The sequence below is a fragment of the Oncorhynchus mykiss genome, chromosome 15 (genome assembly GCF_013265735.2).
Source record: "Oncorhynchus mykiss isolate Arlee chromosome 15, USDA_OmykA_1.1, whole genome shotgun sequence".
Classification (NCBI taxonomy): Eukaryota; Metazoa; Chordata; class Actinopteri; order Salmoniformes; family Salmonidae; genus Oncorhynchus; species Oncorhynchus mykiss.
The window spans coordinates 69,332,827-69,350,937 of NC_048579.1; the positions used below are offsets into that span (position 1 = coordinate 69,332,827).

Below are 18,111 nucleotides of genomic sequence, written 5' to 3' on the forward strand. Positions count from 1 at the left end.
ATGGTGATGGGTGTAAAGATAGTTGGGATGTCTCTGAGTTACCGGCACGTAGGGGCTGATTGCCGCGCGACGCCAGCTGGAGAATTAGAGGCAGCACAGGAGAGAGAACTGGCAAAAGGCATATCATTATCACAACGACTGCTATCATTATCGTTGACGATAAGCCGTAGGAGTACAGGGTGATGCTAGATATCTGAATGAAAATGGATCCTTCTTCAATTTGTCAACAGCGTAAAATGGTGTAGCTTGAACAAAGACAATTACAATGCAATTACCTGTGTGAGTCTTATGAAAAAGGATGGACCTTAGTTGGATCAGCGTTGTGCTATAGCCGTTCCCCTATCAAAGACAGTACTTCTCCTGCATTTGTGTGAAGTAAAGAAACAACAATGGTTTAAAAGTTAAATATGTTTATGTGATTTTCTCACATGGCATTTCATTTTACACATCGCTTGGAACGTGATATATGTTGTCATCCTGTTTTACAATTTGACATGTTGTCTTTTTTTATAGCATGCACTTCAGAATGCCAACAAATGCTCCACAGATACAGACTTCGAACTAGAATTGTCCTCACATTAAAAGATACAGAACATGAAGCTGGATCAAGCCCAAGTGACAGTTGTGGACGTAATGGAGAGAAACAGTGTTGGGATATGTTGACTTTCACAAGCAAACCAAGCACTCCACAAGAGACACATAATTACATGTTCTGGATTACAAAAAATAAACACATTTAAATCACTTTTGTCATAGAAGAATAGATACTGATTGGTGTCCCATGACATTTCAGAGTTAAGCAGCATTGCACTACACAGAGAGTTGTGTGTGTGTGTGTGTGTGGGGGGGGGGGGGGGGGGGGGGGGTCCTCACTGTGCAGGTCACAGTATTCCAATCCCCCAATTACTGATGGTCAAAATCAACCCTCACTATCAAGTCAATGGAGGGGTGCTTTAGCATTGTCCTGTTATATAGGCTGTACTAGACCAGTGTATCATTTCTTGTGGCAGGTAGCTAAATTCACAGTGCAAATCGGTGTCTTTTGTTTGGGTGTCATTATTGCAAATTGTATCTGATTGTTGGGGTATGGTGTCCAGGATAACACATCTCTACAGGGTACTTTAAGCTTCCTTGTTATGTGTTCAAACTAGCTGGAAGAGTGAAATGGGTCTCTTATAGGTTTTCATTTTTCTGCTTTACAACTGCATGTTGTCTAGATGTTACCCTGGAGTTGAAAACACACGCATGTAAACGCACACCACAGCAATGTCATGGAATCCACCAAAACGTCTAAGGGAAACAAAAGCATTGATGAAACCCTATGTCACATTTATTCAACTTATCCCACGTTATTCTCTCTTCACTGTATATGAAGCAGAATTCACATATTAATACAGTCCATTTTCAGAACACGTAGTGCCTGATGCATCATAATAACACTGATTACGAGGAGGGAAACCACGGAGACTGATTCATCTGGAGGTCTAAGCAGGACCTTGTACCTGGCTCGCAATCCAGAGGACAGATGAGAGAGAAAGGAGCTCCTTGACCCATGTGCTGTATCATGTTATTATTTACAAACACAATATCTAGATAAAGTAGCTGGCCTCGTCTTCCAAGAAGGGTCCTTTTTCTTCTTCTTGTGACAGTTTTATGCTTCACTCAATATCCATGACATTGAGAATCTGGGAAAAAGACAACTTCCCCTGTCCCATCTATTCCCAGAATTCCAATTGACCTCAGTCTTGGACAGTTCCTGTTTTCCCAGGCAGCGTCATTGGACCTGACGCTTGTCAGTCAACAATCCTTCACCGATGTGAGTGTTCTGGTTGGTTCACGTCCTTGAGTGACGCTGTGTGATCCAACAGGATCCACACACCAATAGGTCTTGTTAGTCCACTGATTGGCTGAGGACTGCTGTCATTCCAATAGGACACGTAAACAGCTAAACAGAATGTAAAGCAGGTCACATCTCTAAATATCAGAAATGCGTCTCTCTAATGATAATAATCTATAGTCATTATACGAATAACCACATGCAGATTCATGCTATTTTTGTGTTCAGATATTTGCTTCTCATTTACAGTTTATATGTAATGATGAATATATACAAATCGATGGCATTCTATGAAGTCATGATCGTAAACACTCAATCAATGAACAGTATTGCAATGGGAGGAGGGGGTGATTCAATAATTATTTTAATATAGAAATATGGAAAGCGCTGGTCGTGAGCTTTTCGTTTGAATTAGGAGACAGTTTGTGTGTTCAGCAACTGTGAGATGCGTCTGACTATGTGCCAGTTGCTTAGCAACCTTCCTGCTACTAGTATAGACAAAGGATTGGGTGAGGCACATTGCTGAATGGTAATGTCCTCTGTCGTGCGACACACCTGTTAGCATCGGCAACAATTTATGTGAGTAGTAAATTCTCTCATCAATAATGAATTACATTGCTATTAATAAAACAAAAGCTCTGTTTGATAGGACCATCAAAGTCATTCCTGCTGTCTTTTAAAGAATATACAGAAATGTGTGTGTGTGTGTGTGTGTGTCTAATGTGTGTGTGTGTGTGTGTGTCTAATGTGTGTGTGTGTGTGTGTGTGTCTAATGTGGTGTGTGTGTGTGCACACGCCTGTCAAATGTTTGTGTGTGTATATGAGTGCACATGCACGCATGTGTGTATAAAGCCATGAGTCATGATGCAGAGGGGGTGCCGATGTCATTTCCGTGACTACAATTGTTGAATTACCCCCTTCTGCACACACACTAAAACAAAAGGCCATTAGCCAGAGGTGACCACCAGGGATCAGCAGCACAGTGTTCAGCAGGCAGTTCACATGCCATTCAGAATGACAATGTTACCTTTCCACCAGGGATGTGCCTTCCCCCAGCAATTAAAGAATGCTGCTCTCTGCTTGCGTGAAACCAGTAAAGACAATCTCTTTGCAGTTATCTGTGAGTAAACAATATCAGAGACACTTCAGCTTGGCAACACAGCGATTGACAGTTAAATAAGATCACAGTAAAACATATGAAACAGTAGCAAACCAGCATAGCCCACATGCAGAGAAAACAGAAAAACACTGTTGTGCATTTTATGTTGTGTGTTCAGTCCCCCAGGTGGAGGCCAATGGCACGATGCAGACACACAAGTCCCATGCACAAGTCCCACGGCCCAGGCCCACCGTTTCTAACCTGTCTTCCCTTTAGTTTTTATCTCTCCTTCTCTCTTTCTCACCACACCGCTGGCAGATGATTACACAGGATGATCCATGCAAACAGCATGACCGGGCCAGCCAGAGGCAGGTGAGAGCAACAGGGTGGCAGGTGAGAGCGACAGGGTGGCAGGTGAGAGGGACAGGGTGGCAGGTCAGAGGGACAGGGTGGCAGGTGAGAGTCACAGGGTGGCAGGTGAGAGTGACAGGGTGGCAGGTGAGAGTGACAGGGTGGCAGGGGAAAGTGACAGGGTGGCAGGTGAGAGTGACAGGGTGGCAGATCAGAGGGACAGGGTGGCAGGTGAGAGTGACAGGGTGGCAGGTGAGAGTGACAGGGGAAAGTGACAGAGTGGCAGGTGAGAGTGACAGGGTGGCAGGTGAGAGTGACAGGGTGGCAGGTGAGAGTGACAGGGTGGCAGGTCAGAGTGACAGGGTGGCAGGTGAGAGTGACAGGGTGGCAGGGGAAAGTGACAGGGTGGCAGGTGAGAGTGACAGGGTGGCAGATCAGAGGGACAGGGTGGCAGGTGAGAGTGACAGGGTGGCAGGTGAGAGTGACAGGGGAAAGTGACAGAGTGGCAGGTGAGAGTGACAGGGTGGCAGGTGAGAGTGACAGGGTGGCAGGTGAGAGTGACAGGGTGGCAGGTCAGAGTGACAGGGGAAAGTGACAGGGTGGCAGGTGAGAGCAACAGGGTGGCAGGTGAGAGTGACAGGGTGGCAGGTCAGAGGGACAGGGTGGCAGGTGAGAGTCACAGGGTGGCAGGTGAGAGTGACAGGGTGGCAGGTGAGAGTGACAGGGTGGCATGGGAAAGTGACAGGGTGGCAGGTGAGAGGGACAGGGTGGCAGTTGAGAGGGACAGGGTGGCAGGTGAGAGTGACAGGGTGGCAGGTGAGAGTGACAGGGTGGCAGGGGAAAGTGACAGGGTGGCAGGTGAGAGTGACAGGGTGGCAGGTCAGAGGGACAGGGTGGCAGGTGAGAGTGACAGGGTGGCAGGTGAGAGTGACAGGGTGGCAGGTGAGAGTGACAGGGTGGCAGGTCAGAGTGACAGGTGAGAGTGACAGGGTGGAAGGTGAGAGTGACAGGGTGGCAGGTCAGAGGGACAGGGTGGCAGGTCAGAGTGACAGGGGAAAGTGACAGGGTGGCAGGTCAGAGTGACAGGGTGGCAGGTGAGAGTGACAGGGTGGCAGGTCAGAGGGACAGGGTGGCAGGTGAGAGTGACAGGGTGGCAGCTGAGAGTGACAGGGTGGCAGGTCAGAGGGACAGGGTGGCAGGTCAGAGGGACAGGGTGGCAGGTGAGAGTGACAGGGTGGCAGGTGAGAGCGAGAGGGTGACAGGTGAGAGCGACAGTGTGGCAGGTGAGAGCTAGAGGGTGGCAGGTGAGAGCGAGAGAGTGACAGGTGAGAGTGACAGGGTGGCAGGTGAGAGCGAGAGGGTGGCAGGTGAGAGCGAGAGAGTGACAGGTGAGAGCGAGAGGGTGACAGGTGAGAGCTAGAGGGTGGCAGGTGAGAGCGAGAGGGTGACAGGTGAGAGCGAGAGGGTGGCAGGTGAGAGCTAGAGGGTGGCAGGTGAGAGCTAGAGAGTGACAGGTGAGAGCTAGAGGGTGACAGGTGAGAGCGAGAGGGTGGCAGGTGAGAGCTAGAGAGTGACAGGTGAGAGCTAGAGAGTGACAGGTGAGAGCTAGAGGGTGACAGGTGAGAGCTAGAGGGTGGCAGGTGAGAGCGAGAGGGTGACAGGTGAGAGCGAGAGGGTGGCAGGTGAGAGCTAGAGGGTGGCAGGTGAGAGCGAGAGGGTGACAGGTGAGAGCTAGAGAGTGACAGGTGAGAGCTAGAGGGTGGCAGGTGAGAGCGAGAGGGTGACAGGTGAGAGCGAGAGGGTGGCAGGTGAGAGCTAGAGGGTGGCAGGTGAGAGCGAGAGGGTGGCAGGTGAGAGCGAGAGGGTGACAGGTGAGAGCTAGAGGGTGGCAGGTGAGAGCGAGAGGGTGACAGGTGAGAGCTAGAGGGTGGCAGGTGAGAGCGAGAGGGTGACAGGTGAGAGCTAGAGGGTGACAGGTGAGAGCTAGAGAGTGACAGGTGAGAGCTAGAGGGTGGCAGGTGAGAGCGAGAGGGTTGCAGGTGAGAGCTAGAGAGTGACAGGTGAGAGCGAGAGGGTGACAGGTGAGAGCTAGAGGGTGGCAGGTGAGAGCTAGAGGGTGGCAGGTGAGAGCTAGAGGGTGGCAGGTGAGAGCTAGAGGGTGGCAGGTGAGAGCTAGAGGGTGGCAGGTGAGAGCTAGAGAGTGACAGGTGAGAGCGAGAGGGTGACAGGTGAGAGCTAGAGGGTGGCAGGTGAGAGCTAGAGGGTGGCAGGTGAGAGCTAGAGGGTGGCAGGTGAGAGCTAGAGGGTGGCAGGTGAGAGCGAGAGGGTGGCAGGTGAGAGCTAGAGGGTGGCAGGTGAGAGCTAGAGGGTGGCAGGTGAGAGCTAGAGAGTGACAGGTGAGAGCTAGAGGGTGGCAGGTGAGAGCTAGAGGGTGGCAGGTGAGAGCGTGTGAATCAAGACATAGTCCATGACAAGTTCCCCCCCCACAAAATAAAGTGACATTTTTCTTATTTTTTATGGAAGCACGTATGTTCTAAGTATCTAAATATAGCAACATGTAAATCTCCCTGATTATGAATACGTATTTACTAAATGTTGTGGCTGCTACTTTTAGAGCCACCATTCAAGAGTCCTTTTATTGCCATTATTAAAGTACAACAAAACTGAAGTAATGGGAATACAAAGTGATGCACAGCTAAGCTACTTCAGGGGTGGTCACCACATCTACAGTTCAAAGCAACGTTTGTATGGAAGAGGAGAAGAGCAGGGTTAGTCTGTGGTCGAAACCACTAAGGTTAGTCTCTAAAGTAGCTAACAACATTCACAAAGTATATTATATGATTCCAGGATGCTACAGAGAGCTAACGCCTATGAAGCTGGCTTCTGTCGGGTGTTTTGGGGGTGGGGGAGGGGAGTGTGCTCAGACGGAAGGCAAGCCTCGCTCTGGGCCGGGCCTCACAGGACGGATGGTATTGGGGAGCGGGAACGCCTCAGGGGGCACGGTGAACCGTAGGGTGAGGTCACTGGAGACAGCCTCAGGGCGTTGCTTAAGCTTGGGGATTTCTCACAGCCTTCGGATGAGTGGGCGAGGGAGCAGGAACGGGACATGAACACACACAGGCACGCGGTCAAGTATTCCAAGTCCAAGCCAGCCACGTGAATGAAACAAGACAGGAGACGGGAGTGAGACAGAGCAGCAGTACATACATACGGTGATTCATGCACATATGTAGTTTCTCATGACACATGTCAGACGGCAAACGTCCATTTAATTGAACATGTTGACAGAACTTTGCTTTAATTACTGCTCTTGAAGTTATGCCAATATGAATGTCTCATATAATGGCATCATTACTATGTTTTGTCACACACAATTTATTCAAGCAATAATCTCATACAGATGTGTTCATATTTAAATTGCTAATTAAATATATATATATATATATATATCAGGCTGAAAACTGCTTTTCATTCAGGAGCTCTAGCATTTGTGCTGAAATAAAGCCAGCATCAAAAACACAGGGCGTGCAAATGTAAAATAACTGTGCTTAAATGTAAAAGAACTGTGTTTAAATGTAAAATAACTGTGTTTAAATGTAAAATAACTGTGTTTAAATGTAAAATAACTGTGTTTAAATGTAAAATAACTGTGTTTAAATGTAAAATAACTGTGTTTAAATGTAAAATAACTGTGCTTAAATGTAAAATAACGGTGTTTAAATGTAAAATAACTGTGTTTAAATGTAAAATAACTGTGCTTAAATGTAAAATAACTGTGTTTAAATGTAAAATAACTGTGTTTAAATGTAAAATAACTGTGCTTAAATGTAAAATAACTGTGTTTAAATGTAAAATAACTGTGTTTAAATGTAAAATAACTGTGTTTAAATGTAAAATAACTGCGTTTAAATGTAAAATAACTGTGTTTAAATGTAAAATAACTGTGTTTAAATGTAAAATAACTGTGTTTAAATGTAAAATAACTGTGTTTAAATGTAAAATAACTGTGCTTAAATGTAAAATAACTGTGTTTAAATGTAAAATAACTGTGTTTAAATGTAAAATAACTGTGTTTAAATGTAAAATAACTGCGTTTAAATGTAAAATAACTGTGTTTAAATGTAAAATAACTGTGTTTAAATGTAAAATAACTGTGTTTAAATGTAAAATAACTGTGCTTAAATGTAAAATAACTGTGTTTAAATGTAAAATAACTGTGTTTAAATGTAAAATAACTTTGTTTAAATGTAAAATAACTGTGTTTAAATGTAAAATAACTGTGTTTAAATGTAAAATAACTGCGTTTAAATGTAAAGCAAGATGATGAGGAGTATGATGATTGTGGAAATGACGGTGATGATAATGGGAAAGAGAACTGATGAGCCTGTAATAATGACTGTGATGATAGACAGTAATCAGGGAAATATCACACTATCCTTAAATGGCCTGATCAGCAGGTGGTGCACACCAACTAAATGTACATTCATTTCTATCAGCAGTCCTTTTTAAATGTCCAGACGCCAGTGAGAAACAAACAAACGACAAACCAGCCAGACCATTAACAGAGCTGGCCAATCAGCTGGCACAAAGACAGAAGGAGAGGAAGAAAGACAAGCTAATGGGATTGCAGCATCATTACCATACTGTAGATGGATCCATTTGTTTCAGCGTTTACTCAAAAGGGACGGCGCGCAAATGAGTCCGCTTCAGAACCAGCCGAGCTGCCAGAACAAAGGGCAGCTTCAGCTTGTGCCGACAGGTAGTGCCGGGGACTAGAAAGGACCTCATGTTTTATGCATTAACCGCTGCACTGCTGCGACCGCCACCGCCGGCTGAGGAGGCTGAGACGAGGGCACAGCTGGACGCTCGCCTTGTGGCACCCAACTGTTCCATAGCCCATGATGAAGCAGAGTCGCCCTGTGGTGGGCATGGGTCCAGGTGGTGGGAGGCCCAGGGTTGTCTCATGCCTGGCAGATTGCCTCAAGACCCAGGTGGGCTGAGCAGGGCACAGCACTGTCCTGGTCAACACGTGGGGGGCTGTGAGGTTTATGAGTTGGTACCCCAGAGAGATTTACTGACTGGCTTTGTGTGTGTCTCCATGTAATGGATGGTTGAGTTAAACAGGAGCACTAACTGTGCAGACATCAGAGCTGCTCTAAGTCAATATCAAATCAATGAATCAACCATAACAATGTAAACCATAGAACGTATCATAATAAGAAAAGACTCCTGCAACAGTTAAAAGTATCCTATAGTAATAATGCTATAATTAACATTAACCCCAAATGACAGTTATAACCATGTCCTTCTCCAATTACACACAGAGGAGTGGGTTGATTGCCAGGCCATACAGCAGACCCAGTGTAAGCATGAGATTTAGATTGCCTTCTGGAGAGGCAGTTCACTTCTGATAAGAGGCAATTAGCAAAAGCGTAACGGAGTTCCATATTACAGTGTAGAATAGATTAACACAGCATTAACTGCTCAAGATGACAGAGATAAAGCTTGGGAATTAAGACAGTGAAGCACGATTTAGGCCTAAACGTTCATTAGGCCCGAAATGTAATTTCTCACTCCAACAAAAATGTTATTTTGAAGACACTATACAGTATGGTAATGACTTCTAACTCAACACAGGCACCTGTACAAACAGCAGGTCATTCTAACTCAACACAGGCACCTGTACAAACAGCAGGTCATTCTAACTCAACACAGGCACCTGTACAAACAGCAGGTCATTCTAACTCAACACAGGCACCTGCACAAACAGAAGGTCATTCTAACTCAACACAGGCACCTGTACAAACAGCAGGTCATTCTAACTCAACACAGGCACCTGTACAAACAGCAGGTCATTCTAACTCAACACAGGCACCTGTACAAACAGCAGGTCATTCTAACTCAACACAGGCACCTGTACAAACAGCAGGTCATTCTAACTCAACACAGGCACCTGTACAAACAGCAGGTCATTCTAACTCAACACAGGCACCTGTACAAACAGCAGGTCATTCTAACTCAACACAGGCACCTGTACAAACAGAAGGTCATTCTAACTCAACACAGGCACCTGTACAAACAGCAGGTCATTCTAACTCAACACAGGCACCTGTACAAACAGCAGGTCATTCTAACTCAACACAGGCACCTGTACAAACAGAAGGTCATTCTAACTCAACACAGGCACCTGTACAAACAGCAGGTCATTCTAACTCAACACAGGCACCTGTACAAACAGCAGGTCATTCTAACTCAACACAGGCACCTGTACAAACAGAAGGTCATTCTAACTCAACACAGGCACCTGTACAAACAGCAGGTCATTCTAACTCAACACAGGCACCTGTACAAACAGCAGGTCATTCTAACTCAACACAGGCATCACCTGTACATTCTATTTCTATTGTTTCTATTTGTCAAGTGTTTAGTATTGTTCTGTGTTGTGTTCTTTAGCCTACATTTTAGTGACGGCATTTAGCATGCCTTTCAAAGATAGAAGGCTTGTCGCACACTTTGTCTGCTCTGTCTGGTGCTGCAGATGGATACTACCTTCCAGATGACCTTTAGGGCACAGTGGTGGGAAGACTGGGTCACCACACAACATGACCTTTCCATAGACACACTACAGGACTGCGCCACTGCAACATCCCCCTATAGCCTCAGGCTGGATTACATTAGCAGACGAGGGCTCCGTCTTCCTCCCTTTTCCTGGGAGGAATTCAACATGTGGGCAGATACAGGAAGGAGACTTTTCGTGGATCATCTGATCGTTGTCCATATCCCAAGGGGTGAGTAGTGTCAACTGAATGTAGCAGTAGATCTCCCTTATCACACAAGCTAGACTAGTGGATTAGGTTTGGTGGCGGTATTTTAGTGACCAATATCACAAATGAAGCAATGACAGAAACGCCTAAACAATTTAGTTATGAATCACCGTTAATGAATGATGATTTATGAATTCCCAATAATGATGTAACAATGAATAATGGATCATGGATAAATGTCAGGGAAGAACATGACATTGACATTTGCCATGCCTTTCAAAACCAAACAAAAGCCATGAAAATAGACACATCCATGATGACGAGTGCTGATGCACATGCATAAAGATCCTGATCCAGAGGGGGGGGTGCAGTACCTGTCTTCCTGACCCCACCGTCGGCAGGGCAGGTGTAGTCACTGGCAGCCAGCAGGAAGCACGTCCCCCCACTCCTCCGCTCCTGCTCTGGGGTGCTGGACCTGCGCATGGGGACCCTCTCCTCTGTGCTGGGGGACATGGTGAGATCACTGCCTCCACTGCCGTCCCCTGACAGCACTGGTGACCGCAGGGAGAGAGGAGGAGGGGCAGGAGGAGGGGTTAAGGGTGGTAGGGCGGAAGAGGGGGCGAGAAAAGGCAGGTCAAGGGATCGAATCAGGACACATCAAACAGCCTCCCACATCAAGAGTGCTTGCCAAATGCCACGAGGACCAGGCGCGCTAGGGGACAAGGGTCAAAGGTGAAATAGACAGGACCACGATCGATGGTGTCAACGCACCTAGTGTCTGCCTATAAAAGAGCTTGCCAATGTCAAAACAAAACAGGCTGAAATTTAGCATTTATCACATCTTATAATGAAAAGGCTTAGTTAGGATTCATCTATTAAAACAATTCCACTTTGAATTCAGCATACCATTTGATTGCACACAGCAAAAAAAAAGAAAATCATGCTGGCTTCTCAACAGATTGAATCTGTGTTTGAATACATTTATTAAAGCATGTCTAGTTCTGAACTTATTAAATATTAATATTTCACATCTAATAAAGCAACATATTGCAAAGAAACCAGAGCATGTGCATAGCCTGAGGGATTTCTGGATTATAGTTCAAAGACACTAAGGAGACAAGGGTCAACACTCATTTCCATCAATATCACATGTGTCAGAGTGATTTACAGATGAACGCCTGCAGGGGAAAAACGGCCACCTACAGTCAAGTCACAAATGAACAATCCCTACTTTAAAACCTTAAGAGTCAAAGGCTTTTTCTGTTTTCGTCCAAAATCTTATTAGTGAAGAAATATTTCACAGCAATCAGTCTCATCTCCGACCCATCAATTCCTTTTGCGTCATTCTCTTATCTCCGTGGCAACAGAAGTGCAAAACATTCTAAGGACATCAGTGGTGCTAGAGTCTCTCAAGAGGAAAACCATGTTTAAACATGTTAAAAGACCACTGTTTTCCACCTGAATGAAACCCCCCCCCCCTTCTGTCTATACATGAATAACCCCTAACCCACTGACAAATTCCACCTTAAGTTACAATGGTCTCACCTGATTGGTTGCGCTCCAGCACCCTGCTCCCCTGCATGTTGCAGAGGTCCCCCTGGGGGCTGTTGCAGGTGGTGTTGAGGTCTACTTTGAGGCAGGTTGGGGATCCCCCCAGTGCGACCTGGGGGATGTGCCTCTTCCTCTTCTTGGGAAGCTTCTGCTTGGCCATGGCCAGCGAGTAGTACATTCCAAAGTTGTTGACGATGACGGGCACAGGCATGGCTATCGTCAGCACGCCCGCCAGGGCGCACAGCGCGCCCACCAGCATGCCCGACCACGTCTGCGGGTACATGTCACCATAACCCAGAGTGGTCATGGTGACCACGGCCCACCAGAAGCCGATGGGGATGTTCTTGAACATGGTGTGTTCGCCAGCCGTGGGGTCGTTGGGGTTGGCGCCGATGCGCTCGGCGTAGTAGATTGCGGTGGCGAAGATAAGCACACCTAGGGCGAGGAAGATGATGAGGAGGAGGAACTCGTTGGTGCTAGCCTTCAAGGTGTGACCCAGCACCCGCAGCCCCACGAAGTGTCGCGTCAGCTTGAAGATACGCAGGATCCTGACAAACCTTACCACTCTGAGGAAGCCCAAGACGTCCTTAGCTGCTTTAGATGACAGTCCGCTTAAGCCTACCTCCAGGTAGAAAGGCAGGATAGCCACAAAGTCGATTATGTTGAGCAGGCTCTTGACAAACTCCAGCTTGTCTGGGCTGAAGATGACACGCACCATGAACTCCAGGGTGAACCAAAGAACGCAGACACCCTCTACGTAGGTGAGAGCTGGGTCCGTCTCGATAATGTAATCAGGACCCAGGTCCGGCAGGCTGCCGTTGAGCACCGCCTCAGACTTGTTGATGATGGTGATGGTGTTGAATGCCTCATGGGTCTCCAGGCAGAAGGTGGTAATCGAGACCAGGATGAAGAACAAGGAGGCAAAGGCCACAAACTGGAGAAGAGGAGATGAGATAAGGGGAGAGAGGGGGGGGGGGGATTAGAGAGAGAGGGAATTAGAGAGACTTTTGAATGTCAAACTCTGTTGTGTCATTGCAGCTCATAAAGCACAATATATGCAATCTGGATAACCTTCTATTTACTAATTAATGTATTCACTCATCACACAGAGAAAGAAAGAGAGAGAAAGAGAGAGAGAAAGAAAGAGAGAGAAAGAGAGAGAGAAAGAGAGAGAGAAAAAAGAAAGAAAGAAATAGAAAAAGAAAGCGAGAGAGAGAGAGAGAGAGAGAGAGGGAGGGAGGGAGGGAGGGAGGGAGGGAGAACCATAGCAACGTTAATTAACATCACCTTCATCGAATACAATACACTCCAGAGAGAGAGAGAGAGAACAATCTATTATTACTAGCAATAAACCCAGCCAGTGGCTCACTGGGCTGTGGCCCGGCAGTCTTAATGCAGTTAAACCTGCTGACTGGCCCACTCATTCCCTCAAACCTATCGGTGAAGGTTCATTGATGCAGAAGGGCTTACAGTATTTAAGTCTTATAAAACGTTCAGTCACTGTTATAAAGTGTGTTGGAGTGAATGAGGTGTCATCCTGTTGAGTGGATGAGGAAAGATCTGTCCAGTCCATTCGGTAGCCTGGTAGTGGGTACCAGTCTGTTTCTGCCATCATGCCACTCCTTTCCACCCTGTCATTCCATGTTTGGCTTGCATGACCGTATGGAGTAGGTAAGAGCTCAAACAGAGAAACGATCAGGCTGGGTTTTTGTTCAGCACGTGAGTCACAGATTGTAACAAATATATTTATAAAAAGCCATATACAAAAACAAATACTTGATTGATGGATCTCATTGTCTGCGTTTAAACAGGCAGCACAATTCAGATTTTTTTCCTCTCCACTATTTGGTCTTTTGACCAATCACATCAGATCTTTGGGTCACAAGACACCAATTAGTATGGAAACGCAGCCCTTGTCCTCCACATTACAGATTTACAATCCATCCCCAATGACTGAGTAGAAAGCGGTATAGAATTGTCGTTCTACACAGCACAAGCCCACATCCTCTGTGTAATGGACTCAGACTACCTCTTCAGGTCAGGTCAGATTGTCTCTGGAAAACTAGTCTGTACACATTGCTTTAGATGAGCAGAGTGGCACAATGGAATTCAGCTCATAGGTTAGTCAATAACAAATATTTCAGTTGAATGTAGCTAAAGAGGAAATCCTTGAAGTATATTATTTTATAATATAATAGACAACAAAAAAACATTATTTTTTACATGTGGTGAATGTCAACCTTATATTAGTCTAGAAAAAACCCTAAATAATAAAGCAATTGTGTGATTTTAACCCAAATATCTGTCACGCCCTGACCTTAGAGATCCTTTTTATTCGCTATGTTCGGTTAGGTCAGGGTGTGACTCGGGTGGGAAAGTCTATGTTTTCTATTTCTTTGTTTTTGGCCGAGTCTGGTTCCCAATCAGAGGCCGCTGTCTATCGTTGTCTCTGATTGGGGATCGCGTATAAGTTGTTATTTTCCTTTTGGGTTTTGTGGGTTCTTGTTTTCTGTTTAGTGTCTGTACCTGGCAGAACTGTGCGCTTTCGTTTTCACTTTTGTTATTTTGTTTGAGTGTTTTTTGAAAATAAAAATCATGAACACTTTCCACGCTGCACTCTGGTCCACTCCTTTCGACGAGAGCCGTTACAATATCGATGCAGAGAGAGAGAGAGACAGTGACAGAAACATAGGATATATATTCCTAGGAATGAGTCACCTTTTAATTAAACATCAGCTGTTGGTGAGACACAGTGAAGATTCTTTAATCAGTCTCTCTGTCCACTGCCTATACCTCTTTCAGTCTTCACTAGCTGAAATCTCTGTCACTCACAAAACATATCTCAGGGTCTGCACAGTGCCCCCACGGCAAAGTCAAGCAGAGACAGGGATGACTAAATAGCCCTCATTGGTCCTATTCATTAACCGCTGTATGTATGTATGTATGCGCTGAGAGTTGGAAAGCAAGTTCAGGGAGTGAGTGTTTTAATAAAATAAACGGACCATAATACAAAACAAGAACCACTAACAGAACACAGACATCAAACTGAAACAGAAACAATGATGCCTGGGAAAGGAACCAAAGGGAGTGACATATATAGAAAAGGTAATCAGGGAAGTGATGGAGTCCAGGTGAGTCTGATGACGCGCAGGTGCGCGTAACGATGGTGACAGGTGTGCGCCATAACGAGCAGCCTGGTGACCTAGAGGCTGGAGAGGGAGCACAAGTGACACCCTGGGTCTAGTTTACTGACCAAAACGTTGTCTTTATGGACAAGCCAGAGGAAGTGGGAGATGCCAAGGGGATTGATTTCATTGGGACTATGTTGTACAGCCTCAGTGGCAGAGATTGTGACCTTTCTGGTTTACATGCATCCCTATTCATGTTTTTATGACTACCGTGAAACATTCAATGAATTAGTGTATTCTTCAGTGGAAGGCTTTCAGCTTTGCCCTTTAAAAGTAGCCACTGTATGTATGAATGTCAACAGCATGGTCGCTACACAAAACAATTTACTTCAGAATGTCCACTGCAGCCAGACCTGTTGTACTCAGAAACGGATTTCCTTGGCAGACAAACTTCAGTCTGTTTGACCCAGATGTGTAGACTGTGTGCGCGGGCGTATGCATTTGTGTTTCTATGTGCAAATGGAGCTGGGTCCAGAGAGGTGCACAATTTGCTCCTCTCCTCCCTCCATCGCTCTCCCTCCATCTCTCCTAGAGCTCAGAGGAAGTGGTTTCACACCCTCCCTTGTTTTGAATTGTATACGTTTCTGGTAGAGCACTATCTAGGGAATAGTGTCCCATTTGGAACGCAGCCTATGACTCATGCGGTCTCAGAACGTCATTCTGCACTCATGAAGTGTATCTGTGCATTCATCCTGGCACTGGTTGCATGCAGCCTTTCACATGTATTATTTATGTCTATTCCAGAACGTGACTTTATTCATAAACTTTCTGTATTTTTTTCACCAGGAGGACAAGTTCTAAAAAGGCAGCAGGCATCAGGCAACTGAGAGAAACTATAAATGAAAACCCCTGAATTTACTTTGTGTCACGTTCTGACCTCTATTTCCTTTGTTTTGTATTTATTTAGTATGGTCAGGGCGTGAGTTGGGTGGGCAGTCTATGTTTGTTTTTCTATGTTTTGGGGCAGTTCTATGTTTTCGGCCTAGTATGGTTCTCAATCAGAGGCAGGTGTCATTAGTTGTCTCTGATTGAGAATCATACTTAGGTAGCCTGGGTTTCACTGTGTGTTTGTGGGTGATTGTTCCTGTCTTTGTGTTTGCACCAGATAGGGCTGTTTTGAGTTCTCACGTTTCTTGTTTTCGTTAGTTTGTTCATGTATAGTGTCTTCATTAAAATACAATGAACAACCACCACGCTGCTTTTTGGTCCGCTTCTACTTCACAACAAGAGAACCGTTACACTTTGCAAAGTTAACAAGCATTCGTTGTTACAGAACCGAGGTACTAGCTATTTAATAATGGATCTCTAGAGCGAGCCAAGTGAATAGTCAAGGCCGCAACAGAACAGAACATGAAATCGTGAAGCACATTTACCATTTTGAAGTAGGAGGCACGGGAGCCATACAATGGACAGAAGCTCAGATGTTTAGTGATTTACAATGTGCCGCAGTGCCATCTGTTCCAGACAACATCTTTACTTTCCAGAGTTTCACAAAAGCCTTCACGTTTTTCTACTGCATCTATTTCAACATAATAATGAGCACCGAAGACAGATTCATAACGCGCTTCCCCCTAACCACAATCTTGTGCAACTTAGGCACAAAAACAGCACTTTGACCAGAAAAACTGTGCGGTGGTATCAACAACAGCCGGGTTAAGTGTGTACACTGGTCCTCAAAATGGGGAATATTTTAAAGTAACAACCTTACTAATAAATATCTAATGTATCTTGAGAAATAGTATAAGTTATTGTATGAGTTATAAAACTATTTCTCTTTCTTCTGCCATTCTCATGAACACAAAACAAGAAGACTGGCGGCCATGATGCTTCCTTCCTACCCATGAGGCTCCCTTCTTTCATACCCATGATGCTTCTTTCCTTCCCATGATGCTTCTTTCCTTTCTACCCATGAGGCCCCCTTCTTTCATACCCATGATGCTTCTTTCCTTCCTTCCCATGATGCTTCCTTCCTTCCCATGATGCTTCCGTCCTTCCCATGATGCTTCCTTCCTTCCCATGATGTTTCCGTCCTTCCCATGATGCTTCCTTCCTTCCCATGATGCTTCCGTCCTTCCCATGATGCTTCCGTCCTTCCCATGATGCTTCCTTCCTTCCCATGATGCTTCCTTCCTTCCCATGATTCTTCTTTCCTTCCTTCCCATGATTATTCTTTCCTTCCTTCCCATGATTCTTCTTTCCTTCCTTCCCATGATTCTTCTTTCCTTCTTTCCCATGATTCTTCTTTCCTTCCTTCCCATGATTCTTCTTTCCTTCCCATGATACTTCTTTCCCTCCCATTATGCTTCTTTCCTTCCTTCCCATGATTCTTCTTTCCTTCTTTCCCATGATGCTTCCTTCCTTCCCATGATACTTCTTTCCTTCCCATTATGCTTCTTTCCTTCCTTCCCATGATGCTTCCTTCCTTCCCATGATGCTGTGAAGAATAATGGCAACTGTCATTTCACGCTGTGGTGTAATTGTCTCGAATACGCACACACACATCATTCCCAGAGATGGGGCATATTATATAGTCTTCCCAGCTTCTGTTGATTAATACATACCCGTCTGCCCCCTGATGACCTGTAACAACTGAATCATGTCATGTAACAACTGAATCATGTCATATAAACCTCTGAATCATGTCATGTAACAACTAAATAATGTCATGTAACAACTGAATCATGTCATATAACAACTGAATCATGTCATGTAACAGAGAGGGGCTGCCGTTGACACACAGAATACACACATGAATCATGTCATATAACAACTGAATCATGTCATATAACAACTGAATCATGTCATATAACAACTGAATCATGTCATATAACAACTGAATCATGTCATAACAGAGGGGCTGCCGTAGACACACAGAACACACACATGGGAGGACATACATAATGCACACATACACTCTCTTGCATACAGACACACACGCAAGCATACACACATCCTCTCTCTCACACACACACACACACACACACACACACACAGAGAGAGAGAGAGACACACGCACGCATACACACATCCTCTCTCTCTCACAGAAACACGCACGCATACACACATCCTCTCTCTCTCTCACACACACACACACACACACACACACACACACACACACACACACACACACACACACACACACACACACACACACACACACACGTTATGTATGACAGGCATCAAAATGCAAAAAAAGAAATGCTGCTTCCATTCCATCTGATGTAAACACTCTAAACACACTTAGTAGGCCAAATTAGTTTAGGGAGCATTAGCACGTGGAAAGCACACCACCATATAAATCCTACTTTGTGGTGCGTGGAG

At 45.4% G+C, this 18,111-nt stretch overlaps 1 protein-coding gene across 2 annotated transcripts in view; it reads right to left on the bottom strand.

Moving 5' to 3' along the window:
- Nucleotides 1-393: 393 nt before the first annotated feature.
- Nucleotides 394-18,111, bottom strand: part of LOC110490621 (potassium voltage-gated channel subfamily C member 2-like) — an 83,846-nt gene continuing 66,128 nt past the window's right edge. Inside the window, exons 2-5 of one of the 2 annotated variants that reach the window (XM_036945113.1) lie at nucleotides 11,597-12,536; nucleotides 10,426-10,602; nucleotides 2,865-2,955; nucleotides 394-1,945 (exon numbers count right to left, since the gene is read on the bottom strand). In XM_036945113.1, coding sequence (XP_036801008.1) covers nucleotides 2,897-2,955; nucleotides 10,426-10,602; nucleotides 11,597-12,536 — 1,176 coding nt within the window. In that variant the 3' untranslated portion in view covers nucleotides 394-1,945; nucleotides 2,865-2,896. Of the gene's footprint in view, nucleotides 1,946-2,864; nucleotides 2,956-4,875; nucleotides 6,359-10,425; nucleotides 10,603-11,596; nucleotides 12,537-18,111 lie in introns of those variants that run through there. The other variant, XM_036945112.1, reaches the window with a different exon arrangement.